The following is an 18,691-nucleotide window of genomic DNA, read 5'->3' on the forward strand; positions in this document are numbered from 1 at the left end:
AAAAAAACAAAAAAATACTCAGTTAAAGCCTAATTTTTCTGCATTCATTTTGAGTAACATCCACTGCCAATATTCCAGCACCATCTAATCCTATTGCTCCTACAAAACAGAAAAAAGAGAGACATAAAGTTGTCATTGCCAGTTGTAAATCCTATTCCTATATTGGTTGTATCAGAGATGGTGCATGTAAATAAAGCTTAAAGAACCACTGAAATTCTGGACTTCTCTTTTTATTTACCTTTGTTTTATTTCTGTCCCCAGAGGAATTGCACACGACTGCAGAATTGACTCTGCAGTCATCGTGGAGCTGATTTTCTATTGGAGAATAACATTTTGAGCTGTAGCCAATCACACTCTGTTTCCAAGAGGACTAGACTGACTATCATTGACTATGTTTATGAATGTATGACTGCGGAGGTAGGTGGAACCTAATAACTGTTGCACTTTGCTCTATTTTAAACCTCCATAATGTTGTTTAAAATTCATATTTACCGTCAAAATGGTAGGTACAGTATATAAAAAAAGCCAACAGCACTGACCTCATCGTTCCAGCAAAAGGACTACAGTATAACATTGGTGCCCCCTGCAGGTTAAATGTAGCCACTGTGTGGCTGCTTGTTTCCATGGTCACATTACAACAAGGCAGGAAGTGGAAGCAGAGATTTGGCAGGATTTAGGGAGGTGTTTTTCAGTATTAGAAATGTTTGGATTTCTCTCTCACTGAATGTGTTAAAACTGTGCACAGACAAGGTATTCCATGTCTGACAGGTACAAAGTCTCATCCTCTGTTAAAATGCAGCAGATGGAGGCAGAACTATCACAGCAAATCTCTGCACTTAAGGCAGAGATAGAAGCGCCCTACAGTTGTGAAAGGTATGGAAGATTTGTTTCCCTTGTATTATATGGGCTGGGCAATATATCGAGTTTTTCTAAGGTTAGCATTGTTTTAGACTTTTTGGTTACATTTTTAATTTTGATCTGGTCAAAAACCCTAATGAAAAACATCAATGTTGTTGTTCATGGCAAGAAGTTATTTAACTTTTGAAAACTGCTTTTTGATTATTTTACTTAAAAAAAAAAAACAAGGAACCATTAGCTACCATGGTTAAAGCTAATAATCATTACAAGACAAAGGAATGTACAGTATTTGCACGACCCCCAGATAAGTTTTGTACAACAATCAGATGTTGTTTGCCCATGGATTTAACCTTTAATTGATATGAAGATGAATTATTTCTTTTTATAAAGTTAGGCTTTGTCTTGTTTTAAATGCTATGATGCCAAACCTGTTTCAAATGATTCCTTCATTTATTTCAGTTCTGTTCTACCTCCGAAGGATGTTTCCTTCTTCCAAGTGGAGAGGGAACATGCACTAAGAAGAGGACTTCAGGTATGACTCAAATTAATCTCTATATTTTAGACTTTCTGAAGGCTGCACAATTATTCTGTTTCTAATTTTTTTAAAAACAACAACTTTACAGCTCTTGGACAAGATATCTATAGGTCCTTTTATTTATCATGTATTTGTGCCACTTTCCTCGTGGCTACAGGTGGCCGAAGCGTTACCTGTTCTGTCTTCAGCTGAGGTCATGCAGAGAGAGCTGGAGAGTTGCCTGAAATCAGAGTACACTGCTGACAGTCTGCCTTTACTTCTGCACCAGGTGAGGACTGTACAAACACTGACGGAAACAATAGATCATAAGAAAGAGAGTTAACACAGCAGATAGAATACATAAAAGAAAGAAAGGTCGATTTCTTTTTGTGTGTTTATCCACAGTTCTACACGGACAGATCATATCACTTGGCTCAGATCAAATATCTGCTCATGCTGAGATGGAGGAGATTCTGCCGCCACACTAGCGTCATTGAGAAGCTTTATCCTCATTACAAGGTGACATCCTGAGCCTCATTCTGGCAAAACATCAAAAGACATAACAGGAAGTTTTTTTTAACGTTCACTAATTCTTTTTGCATTTTATTTTCCACAACTGCATAGGCGTAAGGGAGAAGATATAAAGAAGCTAGGAGGAAAATGATTCAATACTAAAGATTCAAAAGAAAGTTTTTTTAATAATTTTTTTGAGTTAGAAAACAAGATTGCAATTATTGCTTTTTTTTCATGGATTGTTAATCAGTTAAAATGAGAAAGTGTTTTCAGGAAAATCCTGTTTGTTTCTTTATTTTGCAAAGAACAAGAAATAGGAAAAACAATCAGAACATGTCAATATAAGAGTTTTTAACTTTCTATTCCCAGCGTTACACTCTCACGCTGATTCGTCTTCCCCATATCTCACCGTACTTATTCATCCTCAGGATCAAATGTCAAATCTGACGAGTGAGTACAACGACTCTGTTCAGCGGGCTCACAGACTGTTGGTGAGCAGAGACAAGATCCTGACCACCAGAGCAGATACAGCCAACCTGCTCACTCAGGACGATGTGCTCATTTACCTTAGATGGCTCGTCTGCCACCTGCACTCTGTTCAGCCTGTTCACAACTTCCTTAGGGTAAACATTTATATAGGCTGAATCAATGCATGTGTTTATGATGGTGTTCATTTAAAATGGTTGATTCCCTTTTATAGCCATGTATATTATCATTGCCATCTTTGTATCCTATTCAGATGATGTGTTATACTCTTTTAAACTTATACTGTATGTAAAGATAATAAGGTAAAGTCATTCTAAAAATCCCTCTTTCATAGGTGCTACACTCCATACCTGCAAGTGAAAGAAATAATACAGAACTCCTATCCAAAGGATTTGAGAAAACTTCACCTCAAGAATTTGATGGTAAGAGCCTTTTAATGTTCATTTACAAAGGATTTTAATTTAAATAATCAAATATTATAACAATGAAAGGACTATGAACTTTCTAAATAGTCAATAATAATAGCCAATCTATCTTTTTTTTCTCGCCACAACCCTTTCTTTAATAGATTATCAATTGCTGTGACTTTAATAGAACATACAGTTATGTTGAAACGTATCAACACAGGCTACTGTTTTCCAGATTTGTAAGACAGAAATAAAACACATTTATCACATTTTCACATCAACCACAGGTGTCTCAGGTCAGGCTGTTCCCCTGCACAATGCTCACCGGGAGGAGTTTATACCTGAGCTGCAGGCTTTGATCGACAACTTCCACCTCTCTTACGACACTGAGAAACTCAGAACCACTGCAGATGAGATGGAGTTATTCAGCACGGTGATGTCTCCAACTGAGCACTGATCAGTGTTATATCTATATATAGATGCATCATATCAGTGTCGTATCTATGCCTGTGCGTTTAAATGGCATCAAACAGACTGAATGCTTGCATCTGTGTGAGCAGGTATGGAGGGAGTTCAAAGAGATTTTCAGACAACAAGAAGAGATGAAAACGTTCCCTCAGTATGATGGTAGGGATTTCAAACAGAGCCAGTGGGGGAGGAAGAGTCCAAGCCAGGCTCTAAAGAAGGAAGCCAACTGGATCCCCTTCATACAGGTTAGAGAACATAAACTGAAGGATGAAAAGCGATTCAGAATAATGTATTTTATTTTCTGTTTCCTGGCAGCCAGTTGGCTTATAGTTTATCAGAAAGTAACAGAGTTCACCAAAAACAGTTTATAATGCTCTCAGCTCTGTTTCTATGAACTATTCTTGTACTTGAAAAAAAACAACAGACATTGTACTTTGACTGTTTTTGGCAAGAGTGTAGGACTTCATGGTCTAAAAAGATCCTGGGATAAAGCTTTTATTTAATCACCTTGTCAGTGTGTGTTGGAGGGTGGAGATGCCTAATCATCAACAATTCTTTTCTTGTATTTGAAACTTTGGTTTGAAAGAAGCCAACAGAACTGTTATTCTCTATTTGTTTACGTCACTTACGTATCCTTCCCATTTTTTTAGAACGTTCTCTCTAACTGCATTTGTTTCCATTTGTTAAAGCAGAACTTTAAGGAGTTTTTGGAGGCGGGAGGAAAGTAGACATTGACTGTTTGTGTCCTGCAGGTAAAGCCCAAACAGGATCCATGGCAGCAGAAGCTCATCACCAAACTTAAGGGAAAAAAATCTGTGGACAAGCTGCTGATGACGCACAGCAGCTTCCTGCAGGTACCAGCTCCGTGTCCTCAAACTTAACATTGTTTTTTAAACATTAGTTGATCAAGATATTGTAATTCTTTATTATTCGAAAGTACAATATTTCTCTGTGATTTCTAGAATTCAGTCACTTGATGAGTCTGTTTTCAAATTGTCTGTCACAAAGCTTATGGACTATATCTTGGGTGTTTTTTTGTGTATCTCACCAGGTTTCTGATGCTCTCCACGTGGCTGCAGCTTTAAAAAAACACGCTACTAATGTCGGCTTTGCACCACCTGCTCCGACCTCATCAGCCTCAACATGCAGTAACACAAAGCGACACAAGATCTCTGAGATCTGGACGAGTGTTTACACCACTGCCTCTTTCACTCAGGCATGTATCATCTAGTTTTCTGCTCACAGAGGCTTGAAAAAAACAAACTCTCAGCCTCACACTGTGTGGCCTCCGCGTTGTAAGAAGATTTATTCAAAGTGACATTTTTGTGTTTTTGTTAGGAAACAGGTGATCAATCGAGCAGATCTGGAGGCAGAGGAGGTCAGGATAAAAAAAGGCGGAAGAGTCAGAGCTCAAGTGCAACAAATAAAGGGTGTGCATGAATATCACTACACCAGAGTATACATGTCACTTACACATAAAACTGCAAAGATCCCTCAGGCCGGCTCAGCCTGCAGCAGAACAGATCTTTGTGTCGGTTTGAAGCAGACGCTCATGCATATAAAAAAGGGGAGGGGGGACTCCACATTTTTTGGTCCTTGTTTTGGGGGACAAACATTCCCTGACTTGACTGTTGACACACTATGCTTTATCTGTTAAATTTTCACTTTGGCAAAAAAAAAAAAAAAAAAAAGGCAAAAAAGAAAACGTGCTGAAAGGAATTAATTGTCTCAGTTTTCTTCCTAGTCTGTTCATTATTAAAGTTAAAGTAAACTGACGATACAATCAGGAAAACATAGGCCTAACTTTTAGTTCTCTGATGTATGACACAGGAGCATTATATGAAAGTGAAAGTTTCACCTGTCTTTACTTCCACTTTAAAACACAGCTACTCTCTGGAGGACAGCCTGCAACTCCTGGGTCTGGAAGATTCTTTGGAGGAAGGAGTCTCAGATCCAATCACAAACACAGGAGCATACCTGTCCCTGGTTTACCTACGTCATCTCAAACTCAGACAGCTGCAGGTGAGGCGTGAACATGTAACAACCTTGGTGCTGGCTGATGCTTGCTAAATTTAAAAAAACCCCCACATACGAATAAATGCTTTAACTCCTGTCCACAGCGCGTCTGTCTTGGTCTGCTAAACTACCTGCGCTCTGTGGAGAGGACTCTGACTTTTGAGCTGGCAGGTGTGCAGATGGAGGAGGGAGAGCTGTGCAGCACAGCAGAAGAATCGGGCTGGATGAACGCAGCCAGAGGGGGAGGAGGGGAGGCAGGAGGTCTCCAGTTCAGCGACAACAGCCCTGATGACTTTAAGGTAAGTAACAATAGAAAGTATTTTTTTCCTCCAGAGAAAATTAAACTGTGAACTGTGAACATCTCACCTGACATGTCACTTTGTTAAACTGTACATCCAGTGTAGAAGTTCATTGTTTTATTATTCAATATGTCTTACTTCCACAATGATCGCTATACACCTGTCAATGATCCCTCATGTTTATCAAATGCATACTTTAGGTCCGCTGCTCAGAGTTCATGGAGTTTGCAGAGGTCGAGAATCTTCATGATTTCTACAGCGCAGAGGAGCAGTTCATCCACACACAGGACCAGAGAGGGTTTTATATCATGTATGACGCGGCTCTGAAGGATTTGCACGAGCTGGAGAAGGAGCTCCTCCTCGTCGGCTCGCACTTCATCCACAGAGACAGGGTGAACAAGATGAAAAATACAGACACCGCTGATATGCTCTCCTGGGCTGGGACCGACATCGATCGTGTTGCTGTGCTTCTTGACTTGTGGACATGTGAGACAGAGTTTCTGGAGACCAAAGTAGAGGTAGAGTCGTCGAAATGTCTTTAAGTTAGTAGGATTAGTTTAGTTAGTATTTCTGAGGCATATTTTTATTTTAATCCGTTCCTTTATATCTCTCACTTGAAGTCTGTATTTGTGGATAAAGTCTTGTTGGATGAACAGGACAGTTATCTTCCCATCTCATAAACGTTTGCTTGGATCTTTAGCTCTTGAACTGTTACTACGAGGGGTACCAGCACACAGTAGGGAGGGAGGAGAGGTCTGCGTTGGCTCGTGTCATCACTGACATCATGCACAGTAGACCACATCTGGACCTCCAGCAGGACTACTTTGTTCAGGTCTACAGAGCGGAGATCGACTGTCTGCAGAGCCACCAGCAGCTGATCAGAAACATTCTGCACAATCAGGTGAATAATCTGCGAGGATTATATTCACTGTGCACATCACAGCGGTATGTTTCTGATGTTAGGTTGTTTCAATCATTTCCCCTGGGCAAAGATTTACTACTTTGAAGCGCTGCAATATTTCCTATCACCTATTTATTTGGTCATATATAAAAGAGAATTCAATTAGTTTTTGTTTAATCACATCAAGTCATTTGAAGACTTTTTTCTTGGCTTCACTTTAATATTGAATTAAAAAAAAACAACACATCAGATGATCGATCATTTTTTCAGTAACTGGTAGTTTCAGTCCTGTAGAAATAAGTGTTTAAAAAAAGTGTCAGCAGTTTGCATTGTGAAGATCATGTTTTTTTTTTTTTGTCTCATCAGATTGATAAACAGCGGCAGTACCTCCAACGCATCTGGAGAGGTGACCACAAAAGCTCTTTTTACGACTATGGTCTTCTACCAAACTTCCCTCCAAAACATTCGGTCTCACTCGGAGGCAGCAGGTGAGTTAATGCACTTTAAGTAGCAAAAGTTGATTAGTTTTTGGTCTTACAGCTCTTTGATTACCTATGGGGTGTTTGTGTATTTCTTAGACTTGCACCGTTGAACGTGTTCCTCCTTGAGATTCACCCGTCTCTCTGCCTGGTCTCTGCCATCTATCACGGTTTGGTTCAGGCTCACACTGAGCTCTGTCATCTGCATCGAGCAACGAGCAGCACTCACAAACTCCGCCTGCGACAGAAGTTTCTGCAGCAGGCTCTGCAGAGCTGGAGAGACCTGCCTCCGCCTGGAGCCTCCCACAGCTCTCAGATACAGAAGGATGTGGGTTTTCCTCCCTTAAGAATCCAGGAAAATCGATTTATATCGAATAAAAAAAACACATATGGCTAACTTGTTTTTGTCCACTCGCAGTTGTTCTTAGATATGTTTTTCGAGGACCCGCTCCTGGTCCAGAATGTGGGGCTGACTTTAGTGAGATCTGCAGCAGAGAAAGAGATGATGCAGGGACGAGAGAAACAGGTGTTTGCTGTGGAAACTTTTTCAATGCTGTTGGAGATCATCACAATCCGCCATCGCCTTCTGGAGTCGGCCTCAGAGACGGCGCACCTGGCACAGTTAAGATAACACTCACAGCTGCAAGAAACATGCACTGATTTGAGTGCATTTATATTTAAATCTGACGATGACAGAATTGGACCCACTGTCATTCAAAGTGTTCAAATTCAATCACTGAAAAGACTTTTTAGTCTTCCCTGAGGATAACACTGTGTGCAGCATGTTAAAGTATCATTTCGTCCTGTTTTGTTTTGTATATTCATTAAACTCAGTATCATATCAGACTGCAACATTTTCTTATCTTTCTCAGGTTGTACAGAAATGTGGCTTCAGAACTCGGCTTCGATGAATTCCACCTTTACCTGAGGCCGCTGCAGTTTGAAGTCGCTGAGCAGAAATACAAAGCAGAGCAGAGTCGTGTTTTCATCACAGCCATACTGGAGGATAACAGCTGTGTCGACAGGTTCAGAACAACTACACACGTTCTGTTGACATTATCAAAATCTTTTATTCAGTATCTTTCGTTGTTGTTTTTTTTATAAAGTCATTTTGTATTTTTAGTTTTAAGAAGAGGATTTTCTTCAGAGGTTACCTATACTTACTTGTACATGTTTCCCCTCTTTGCTTCTGATTTTATATCAAAACAGTCTGAAGTCTTTTTTAAAGTGCTCTCCCTGCTGCAGGTTCATTCCCTCACACCTGCCTCTGAGCATCCAGGAACTGGACGAGAACCAGATTGGGAGGTTCAGCTTCAGCTCCGAGGAGTCAGTCACTCATGTGCGTCTAAAAGACATAAAGAAACCAATAACTTGTGTTTTTCTCCTTTCAATGACTGAATGGACTTGTGTCTTCTCAGCTTCTGAACAGACACAGTTTAGAAAACCTGCAGGTGACTCTGGCCTGTCAGGTCACACAGAAGAATGCTCTGATGAGTGCAGTGAAGCTGGTTTGTCTTTGTCACTGGGCAGAAAGTGAAACTTCCCCAGCTGAGGTTGGTCTTTTTAATTAAATGTAACTAAGTACATCAGAAAAAAAATTATATTTTTATCAACTTCTTTGCCTTTATTTGACAGTTGTACGTCTTGTTTTTTACATGAACCTGTTTCTCTTTATGGAATGTGTTTTATCTGTGCAGATGTTTTAGTTCTTCTTCAACCGATGGTTTTGTTTCCTTTATATAAATTAACTGTTCCTCTAAGGCGTTCATTTTTACATTTTATTTCAGAGTGAACAAGTTGATGTTCTTTCTGATAAAGATGTGAAATTTGATTCCAAACTTGGAAGCAACATCAAGAACTGCTTACCCTCCAAAGGCTCAGGCAGAATTCCGGCCTCTTTGAAAAAGAGGTGAATTTTCCCCCTCACAGAAGGAAAAAATAAAACCTGTCTGTATGACAAGCAACACTTTTGTTCCTGCTCATTAATGAACATAATCTTGTGTGTTTCTTCAGGCTCAAGGAAGCCTTTGTGTCCATCCAGCTGGAAAAAAGTGGTCTGCGCGAAGAGATGCTGAACTCATTTATGGAGAAGAAACGAGCCATGGGAGGTCTCATAAAAACTCCTGTGAGTTAAACACAGTGGTGGATTTTCAGGCGGCTAAGCAGAGTGATGAATGTGATTGGCTGTCCATGAAATACAATTTATTTTTCCTTCATTGCAGGAGGAAGCTGCAAAGATCAAAAGGAGGCTCATCATCGACTTTCTCAATAAGTATGTCCATGAACAACACCTGGGTCTGTTTTTAAGACAACACACATTTTATACTAACTCTGGATAAGATCACGTTTCAACTTAACGCTGTGTTGACCTGTTTCTTTGCAGGTTCAGCAGACAGATATCTCAGTATTGTGTGAGAGCACAGATTGTTGCATATTACTACAGTCTGAGCTCGATTTTAGAAAAAGTCCCATCTGTGCGTCAGTCCCATTTCACGATTGGGCAACCAAGCGATCCCGGAGACCCTAGGTACGTCCAACTTGAATTAGAGAATGATGAAAGTGCAAAAAAAAAAAAAAAAAGTCTAAACAAATGAACATTACATCACTCTTGTGTGTGCACTGACTCCAAACCACAACAGAGAGCTTTTCAATGGACGTCAGCTGCAGGCAGTGGGGAACATTTTCTCTAATGGATCTGAAGGCAGAGGGACCTTCACTTTGTTTTATCAAACATTTAGGAAACAGAACTAGGCACTGTGGAGATTTTTTTTCAAGCATGAGGGCGTCATGTGTTCCCCCTCCCAATAAGCACCTAATAGTCCAAGTTCAAGTTTGATCATCTATTTGTCATTTAACACTGGGTCAAAGTGAATAACAGCATAAAACACTCCACATCTGTTGACTGGAAAAAATGAAATACTGATAAGAAATAAGGAAAATACAGAGGATTTTTACACAAGTTAAAAAGAGGATTGAATAGCAGAGTATCATACAATGATGAATGCTTTAGTCCTGATACAGAAGTACAATTTGAAAAGAACAGGTAAACAGATATACGTTGTGGATTAAATAGTTTGGTGACTTAATAAGCTCTATAGCGTGTGGGTATAACCGGAACCTGAGTGCAGTTGTAGGTACAGCTACATTTCTGTGTCTGTGTGCCTGATGGCAACAAGCAGAACAGCCTGAGGACCCTGTGAAAAATGTTGATCTCATATACGAGACGCAATCTGTTCCATCAACCCAAAAAGGCACTTGTTGTGTCACATTTTAAAAGATGAACAGTGTGTTTGTGATCACGTCTGTAGCATGCCAAACCAGTTTAACAAAAATAAGATACATGGTGCAGTTTTCACTTGACACGGTGGTTCATCCTTTCTCCCATCAGGACCTCTCAGTGTCAGCAGCAGCTCTTGTCTGCAGATGGCAAAACTCTTCAGAACTTGTGGCGTGTCCCTCACTTCTCTGAAGTCCTGCACATGTTCAAAACACTTCATGTATCGGTAAAAGCCTTACAGACCTCGTATGAATGTGGCAGTCAACACACGACACATTTAGCTGCTTTCATGTTTCCTGAATGACTATCAATCAATTTGGCTGATCATGTTCAGTACTTTATAACTATCATGGAACAACAACACAAGTGGTCTCATTTATTTTCACATCTTCATTAGTGTTGAAACATCTGGAGTTTCTTTTTCTGGTGCCGTTTAATACACTCCTCTGTTGTTCTTATTCCAACAGGCCTGTGCTGCTGCTCTCCATCACACGCTGCAGATAGCTTCAGCTCTTCATGACATCATGTATTACCTGGTTAGTTTCTCCAGACTGGGAAACGTAGATGACTCGTTCAGCTGCAGGAGGGGAGAGGAAGCACCGGGCGCTCCTTCAGCTGACTGGGGAGGAACTGAAGGCATTGGTATTAAAAATGTTAGAAATCATTGCACTCTCCAAAATGTTAAATGTCAGAGACATTTTCCCTTTATCTTCACTGAACTCAAGCAGAGTAACTCTAAGCAGACTCTTCCTGGGCAGATCTGAACTATGTATATGCTTTAACTTTGACCTGCTGTAGGCTGAGCCTAACCTTGAGGGTCACTCTCAGTAATCCTGTTGTAAGTGTGCCATTCTCTGTTGTTTCTGTACAGGAGCAGAGCTGCAGGAGCTCCAGCATCAGGTCAGCTGTCTGTCTGATCCCAGCAGTCCGCAGTCTGTCAGCCGTTTGCTGCAGCTGCGTAGGAACATCCTGCTGCTGCAGTTTGATATGGCTGTGAGAGTCCTCATTAGGTCAGCATGGAGCGGTGTCTTTAATTCTCTTTTTACAGTTGTTTTTTTTTAGGACTTTTGAAACATTTACAAAGTGCTTTCCATAAAACTAAAATACAACAGAGACATACAACAAATAAAACAGACACATAACAATGTCAGTTATATGTGGTTTAGAAAAGTGCTACTTTACCTTTTGTGTGTCTCTGCCAGATCAACACACACACAAATGGTACATGACTCAAAACATGTGTCAATGTGTCTTCCGTTCTTTGTCTTCAGGGAGGAATTCCTCTCATCTGGTGATGTTGCTTCTTATCAGAGTGTCAACGACAACATGGTGACTGCCCTCTCTCTGCTGAGCAACAGCCGCCAGTCCCACCTGATCAGTCTCACGCTGCCTGTCCCCCAACCTCTACAGACCCCTGGCTGTCAGGTGGGTTACATTCACTTCTGAAATGTCGGAATTTTCTCATTTGTGCTCCCACTTCTCTTCATCACTTCTCTGTCTTCTTCCTCCTGATTGTCCTCTGAACTTCCACCTTGCTTCTCGTCAAACATATCGGGCTCATGGTGGGTTATTGTGATGTCAACGAGACAAGTATAATCTCATATCTGTTCCACGTTTCAAATCACATGTCAGGGTTTCGATAAGAATGAGATTATTGTACATTTCATGTTTCGTGTTGTCCTCCACTGCAGGCGCAGAGGATGTATCCATGGAGAAGTTTCCTGGCCTGTCATGGATTGTTCCCTCTAGATGTTTGGGACGCTCCTCCCATCGAATACTGCATGCAGGTTAAACAAATCGTCTATTTTTCTGTTCATCATGTGGCCTAAGAGGGTCTAATTTGATCAACATCTCAACATGAGCTGAATAGTTGAATGTCAACATAAATAAACACTAGTTATTGACTGAAGATAAAATGCAGGATGCTTGTTTATCTGCAGCTGTGTCTGAGCGGTCTGAGTGATCGCAGCAGACTGCAGGCCAACGCAGCGATCCTTGGTGTGTCTCTGCTCATGGAGGACGTCCTGAACAGCGGACGAGAGGCAGAGCCTGTTCGTCTCCATGGCAACAAGGATGACCCTCTGCATAATGGAAAACAAGAAGAAGTACAAATCCTGTTTTTAAATGGTTATTGCAAAACAGTATCTGTACAAACAGGGATGATTCCTTTCATGTGTCTGCAAGACTCAGTTTGGTCGTTGTTTTAGGAGGATCAACTCTGCATGGAAGCTGAAAAAGAAGAAGGAGAAGAAAATTCCTTTGTGTCGGGGTCCTGTCCTGTCCTGCAGGGTCCGATCCGGGTCCTGTCTGTGATGAGAGGTTTCCTCCTGCTGATGAAGCAGCTGCAGGTGTTTAAGGAGAGCTGGGCCCGGACACATCTGGGTACTCAAGTCTTCACGACACCCAGTTTGTATCAACAGTTTGTGAAACTCTACAGGTACAACATACATCAGACTGCCAAGTGTAAGTGTGGCAGGATCATTTGATAATTTGATCATAAAATGATAATCAAACACTCACTTGAGTCATTATTCAGACATATGTCACATTTTTTTGTTTCTTATGTGCAGAAGGTTTGGGACTTTTCGTTTTATCATGGAATTAAATGAAACATACATGGGGGAATATAATAATAATATAATACAATAATAATAATCCTAGATTCAAACTGGCTCTACTTTACAATACAGAGCAGAGATCTTTTACCCCAGTATGAGAGCTCTGGCTCGACACATGGGGAAAGAGCAGGACTATGGGGTCTTACTTTCTGGCAGCCAGTCGCTCTCGCCTCCACCTGGAGCTTCGGAGATAGATGTGATAACCTGGCAGGTACAGTACACATACTTACTGCATAACTTTTCATCTTGTGTCTTTGCAACAAGACATCATTACAGTTTCACGCTCGCTGTCTGTTATTCAGCTCCACAAGCTGCTGGAAAGCGCAGAGTGGGACATGATCCGAGCGGTGCAGAGGAGGATCAGCAGAGAGACCACTCTGGTGATTTCAGAGCGAACTCAAAACGACACAAGGCTCCCCACAGGTACACACACACACACACACACACACACAAATGAATTTTTCACTGTGAATTTATCCTGACCGTAATAACAATTTTCGGTGTGTTTAGATCTTTGGAAGACTTCCTCTGTGAAGTACAGTTTCTCTTCTGAGCGTCCGCAGCTGATGGAGGGAGCGGAAAAAGCTGAGGAACAGGTGACCTGCTGCACAATAACTGAATTTAGTATCCTAATTATTGTTAAAACACATGGAAAAAGGTTTCTTATAATAGATATAATTTGGCATTGACGAAATACGTAATGTCTTCAAATAGTGCAATTCACTTACAAGACGCTTTAATCCAGACCTCGTCTCATGCCCTCCTGTCCCTTGGAGACCTCTTGTCTCATGACCTCTTGTCTCATGCCCTCCTGTCTCTTGGAGACCTCTTGTCTCATGACCTCTTGTCTCATGCCCTTTCTCTTCCAGGGGTTCTGGACACTAGCGCAGGTTAGAAGAGGCTCCAGGCTGCAGACATACAGAAAAGTTGGAGCCAGACCGTTTTTTTGTGTGTGTGCATGAATTGCCTCAGTAAACTCTCTTGTGATGTGCTGCTGCTCTACAGGTGTTTGATGTGTGTCGTGGGCTGATGTTTGAGGTCTCGGCGCTGCAGGCTCAGGTGGCTCACCTGGAGGAGGAGAAAAGAGCTCAAGAGGAGAGACTCAGTCTGAAATTCAAAGAGCGATACAAACCGTTGGTGCAACATCTCTGCGCCACCTGCATCCAGCTACAGGTGAGAACATTTAAACTACATGTCGAAGCATTTTATCCAAATGATGGGTGACTGTGCATCATCACATTTTGTCTTGATATTTGAATCAAGATATTTTTATCTATTTTCCACAATTTTCACAAATTCTTTCAATTGTATCTTCAAATTGAAAGGATTGTGTGTCTGACTGGTTGAGTGGCCTCTGGAGTCCCAGTAAAAAAAAAAAGTGATTCATAAATGCATCTTTACTTTATTATATATTTATACAGTAGATCCATCAAATGAGGCTGCCATTTTCTCCAAGGTATTCACTTGAGGTTTGTTTATTTACTAATTCAGTGTCCAAGGTACAAAAGATTTTCCTCTTATTTACTATTTGAGTCATTACAGCCCTCTACCTGTTCTCATTGTTTTTGCTTTAATGTCTGTTGATCTGTCGATGTTGTAGATCTTAATTTTTCGGTACCAAAGATGTAAACTTTATGATGTATCTTGATATAACTTTATTTTTAGATTTAAACTTTATGCTAACTATGGCCCAAACAGTTGTGTTGTTGTTGGTCCCTGCATGCCAACTAACAAATCAACTTTGTATCTCAGGGCAGACTTGATGAGCAGCAGCAGCAGATGAAGTTGGATGTGAGCGAGATGGTGAGCAGAGTAAGGGGCGAGGCAGTGGACCGAATGATCAAGCTGAAGAAAAAGTATGGCTGCACCAAAGACAACAATGGACTCAAGCTGACACAGTTTCAGGTACAGAATCAGAGATTTTGATTTACAAACCGAAATATGTGTATTATGTAGTGCAGCTTGTTAGTTCTGTCATGAAAAACAACTTTTTCCCAAGAAACAAATTTACTCGATTTATTTACTTATAATAAAAATAACAGGATGACCCACTGTTTCCTCTTTTATCAGTAAGATATAGTGGTTAATAACTGAGTCTTCTACTGTACGACACTGTGTATTGCTGTGTACACAGACTTTAAAACCTACCTGTGTGTCTTATCTTGGTTGTTAGAAAAAAGAAGAAGTCGATGAGCTGCAGCAGGAGAACAGGCGGCTGAGCGTCCTGATCTGTAAACTGAAGACGTTGAGCCGCTGGAGGAAGCTGGTCGAGCAGGAGAAACTTCACCGACAGCTGCTTCGAGCTCAGCAGGTCAGCTGCACAATAATTAACACTCAGATATCAAATTGACCCAAGCAGGAGCACGACCAAAGCAAGGACAAAAGTTCAAACAAAGAACTCGAGGAAAAGAAAGCTTGAGTCTGTTTTCTACAGTCCTTTTCTTAAGTGAGCACTCTTATCGACCTCGATCTAACTCTTATCTAACTCTTTGAATATCTGCTATTGATATCATTGAAAGCCATTCAGCTCAACGTGTTTGATGAAAACACAGCTTGTACATATTCAATTCAAATTCAATTAAAACTTTATGTTGTTATGTACTATATGTTTTCAAATGTGACCACGTAAAGATATAAGATAAACCTTCATTCATCCCACAATACAGAAAGCAAGGATAGCCACAAACGAGCACACAGTGCACAATCATATAAAAACAAGGAAATAAATGAAAATAGTTGAGGAGAATGGATTTTGGGATGTGAGTAGATGGAGATCACGAGTCGCTGCGAGGCGCTCAGAGTGAAGATGACTGCAGAGGAGGAGGTGGTTCTGCTGCGGGAAGAGCTGGAGGCAGCAAGGAAAGAGTTAACCCACAGTCAGACGGAGCGCAGCCGCACCAAGAACCTGCTGGAGAGGAAGGTAATTAAGATGACTGACAAAGATCATTATCGTCTTTACATTTCTGAGGAAGCATCGACTTTTAATTCATAACTCAGCAATGTTAACTTCTTTTTGCAGCTTTTGTACAGATTGTACATGACATGATTTTTTTATTGCTTACCAAATTGTTTCCTACAACTGAACTGTAGGAATTTATCTACGAAATTATTAAAATTATTAAAAAAGACCTTTTATTTCTTTTGCCTTTTGCCATGAAAAAAAAACACATTTAAGGGTTATTTTAGGTGGCTAAGGCTTTATTGGGAATTATTGGTGAATATGTCACATGTAAATACTTTGAGATATACACCAGTTCTCTCCAATACATGTAGACTAATATAAAACTGCATGTATGCAATAACAACTGACACTTTCACGTTAAGTGCTGAGAGGCTGAGAAAAGCAGGTTCTATCTGTTAACTCTCTGTTGCTTCACAGACAGAGGAGCTGCGTGTAGCCCAGCATCAGTCTGCTCAGGACGCCCGCGGTCGCCAGGAGCTGGAGAGCTATCGCGAGCGGAGTCTGGAACAAATGAAAGTTGACGTGGAGGACAGAGAGAGACAGCTCAGAGCTCTCAGCGAGCAGCTGGACCGAGGCAGCAGGATGAACCAGATGCACAGACAATGCAGCGCCAAGGAAATCCAACAGGTGTGAACGAAACCCATCGGAGTCGTGTGTGTGTGTCTGTGTGTGTGTGTGTGTGTGTGTGTGTGTGTGTGTGTGTGTGTGTGTGTGTGTGTGTGTGTGTGTGTGTGTGTGTGTGTGTGTGTGTGAGTGTGTGAGAGTGTTTGTGATTTAGTGCGAAAAGTTTTTGACCTCAACATTTCCACTCTTTATTACACAAGTTCAACTTTTCTTTCTTTTTCTTTTTTTTTTTAACAAAATGTCACAAGTAGCAAAGGCTTTATTTAGAGTTAAATAATTATCTCCAGTTAAAGACTTTAGCAGGGAACGGACATACAAAACTTCAGGAGTATCTTTCTGTGTAAAGAGCAGCAGGCGCCTACATTAATGCTGACGTGCAAAAGGATATTTAAACATTTCATTTTTACTTAACTAAGAACTTTAAACTTTATTTTACAACAAGGGGTGAAATATATGATTTTTTAATGATTTAAAATGTATAGTTTTTTTTGGAAGGTATCTCCTCCGGCCCCATGGGTCATGTCTGTGGGGACATTAGGATTCATCCTGAGGAGAACATGTCTGCACACAGTGACAAAGTTGGACTGAAGGAGTGGGCGAATCCAATTACCAAAACAGCGATCCTACACTCTAATGTCAAACGATGACTTAATTTTTTCTGCTGTGTTGACATAGGTGAGGAGGAAGCTGCAACAGGAGCGCAGCTTCAAACAAGAAGCCTTTCAACAGGTGGACAGACTGCAGAACCAGGTGAACGACATGGAAGCAGCTCTCAGTAGAAGCACCTCAGGTACAAATGGACAGAATACACAGTGTGATACAGCATCCGTGTCTCTCTCAGTTTCTCCAGATAACTTTGTTTTGCGAGAGTTTCTCCATTTCATTGAGTGATTTGTCCTGACACTTCTCTCCTGATCCTGTCACAGGGCGGAGTAGGACTTATTACACGCTGTCGGTCAGCAGATTGAGTACCAGGAGTCCCTCAGCAGGTACTGAAGCTACCACGGACTCAGCTTCATCTCAGAGCAGTAAAGTGATAATCTGCTCACAAATCAAACTCCTGGCTTTGATTTTGAGCTTCTCATGCGGTTCAAAAGTCAAATGAAAGCCATCATATTCTCCAGAAACTCATCGCCTTTTTGTGATGACATTTTACATTCCATTACAGAATATATCTTCACCTCGCTGGGAGAAGTAAAACTCGGTCTCTGTTCTATTTCTATCTCAGGTTTACACCGGGCCGCTCAGCAGTCCGCTCTGCGGCTTGGCAACCTCACAGACGACGCCACACTTCAGGACTTGGCTGCAGAGCAACAACAGCAGAGAGCAGAAACAGCCAGGAGCCGCTCACGCGCAAGAATGGAGCGACCTAAAGCAGTGAGTGAGCTGCAGAAACACAGGAGTAGTTTCAAAAGTTCAGCCAAAGTTTAAACAAAACTGAAGAGCTATTTTTATTACTTTTTTACAAGTACAGCTAGTGGTTTATAAAATAAGACAGCATAGTGTACTGTGAGAGAATGTTTTTAAATCAGAGTGATCAGAAATACATGCTGCTTTCCCTGCTCCTTTCAGTTAGGTATTGCTGGATCTTAACCAGCAGAGGGAGTTTTTCAGTTGTGATACAGTAAGACTATAATTTTGGGGCGCTGGTGGCGAGGTGCTTGAAGTGGCTGGCGAGGGTTTGGATCCGATAGCTGAAATGTTTTTTTGAGGCCAACAAAAATAAAATATAAAAGATTGAACAGCCACGCTACTGTGGAAAGTTTGACATGTTTTTGTTTGCTCAAGCCGTGGCAACCAGTTGTGTGTGTGTGTCTACATATGAATTAAGTTAAACAGTAACATTGCTGTCACAGTCTCTGATAAAAAGACTATCAGTGTTCACTTCAGCCTTTGTTCTTCTTCCAGAATCCGACTCGCCTGCGTGTCCTGACTGCTGAGACGTCCTTACCAGACCTTTGAGATCTTACCCGGTGATTTTTTCTGAAGCGACACCAAACGGCTGTTTGACATGCAGAGCACTGGGGGTTTCTGTGATGAATGTTTGCATTCAACTGATCTCAAGATGAACTGCACTCCTGAGATTTTTTTTTTTTTAAATCCAAGGAGAAAGCCTGACCCTTGAAGTCTGTCTGAGGTGCTGCTTATTCACACATGGCCCTGACAGCGTTAAGGTTTCCCTATCAGGCAGAAAGAGGGTGTGTTCCAGGAGGCAAGACATTAAGTAAAAATGTTTTTAAATCCAAGATGGCGACAAAGAAAAAGGCTG

At 41.1% G+C, this 18,691-nt stretch overlaps 1 protein-coding gene across 1 annotated transcript; it reads left to right on the forward strand.

Annotated features, from left to right (window-relative positions):
- The first annotated feature begins 855 nt into the window (after positions 1 to 855).
- LOC306840186 (uncharacterized protein) lies at positions 856 to 18,450 on the forward strand. The gene is made up of 45 exons (XM_079369282.1): positions 856 to 873; positions 1,318 to 1,390; positions 1,551 to 1,661; positions 1,778 to 1,891; positions 2,314 to 2,508; positions 2,706 to 2,793; positions 3,066 to 3,211; positions 3,339 to 3,491; positions 3,999 to 4,100; positions 4,298 to 4,462; positions 4,585 to 4,676; positions 5,133 to 5,268; positions 5,367 to 5,561; positions 5,762 to 6,079; positions 6,262 to 6,462; positions 6,829 to 6,950; positions 7,041 to 7,269; positions 7,360 to 7,562; positions 7,814 to 7,966; positions 8,187 to 8,280; positions 8,360 to 8,494; positions 8,729 to 8,850; positions 8,955 to 9,066; positions 9,164 to 9,213; positions 9,325 to 9,468; positions 10,330 to 10,444; positions 10,686 to 10,860; positions 11,090 to 11,228; positions 11,490 to 11,643; positions 11,910 to 12,005; positions 12,159 to 12,323; positions 12,426 to 12,655; positions 12,909 to 13,047; positions 13,139 to 13,259; positions 13,347 to 13,432; positions 13,706 to 13,726; positions 13,842 to 14,009; positions 14,589 to 14,741; positions 15,010 to 15,147; positions 15,604 to 15,756; positions 16,216 to 16,425; positions 17,098 to 17,212; positions 17,349 to 17,411; positions 17,651 to 17,799; positions 18,331 to 18,450. The coding sequence occupies exons 3-45, from the start codon at positions 1,590 to 1,592 to the stop codon at positions 18,382 to 18,384; spliced, it is 5,985 nt and encodes a 1,994-aa protein (XP_079225408.1). The 5' UTR covers positions 856 to 873; positions 1,318 to 1,390; positions 1,551 to 1,589; the 3' UTR covers positions 18,385 to 18,450.
- Positions 18,451 to 18,691: the final 241 nt, after the last annotated feature.

Source organism: Symphodus melops, assembly GCF_947650265.1.
Source record: "Symphodus melops genome assembly, chromosome: 19".
Lineage (NCBI taxonomy): Eukaryota > Metazoa > Chordata > Actinopteri > Labriformes > Labridae > Symphodus > Symphodus melops.

What these genes read in the sequence shown, in the direction of transcription:
- LOC306840186 (XM_079369282.1), top strand. Translation starts at nt 1,590, where the DNA reads ATGCAGAGAGAGCTGGAGAGTTGCCTGAAATCAGAGTACACTGCTGAC. An exon ending in ACTGGATCCCCTTCATACAG is followed by an intron (nt 3,492 to 3,998) that starts GTTAGAGAACAT and finishes TGTGTCCTGCAG; the next exon opens with GTAAAGCCCAAACAGGATCC. An exon ending in GTCTCACTCGGAGGCAGCAG is followed by an intron (nt 6,951 to 7,040) that starts GTGAGTTAATGC and finishes TGTATTTCTTAG; the next exon opens with ACTTGCACCGTTGAACGTGT.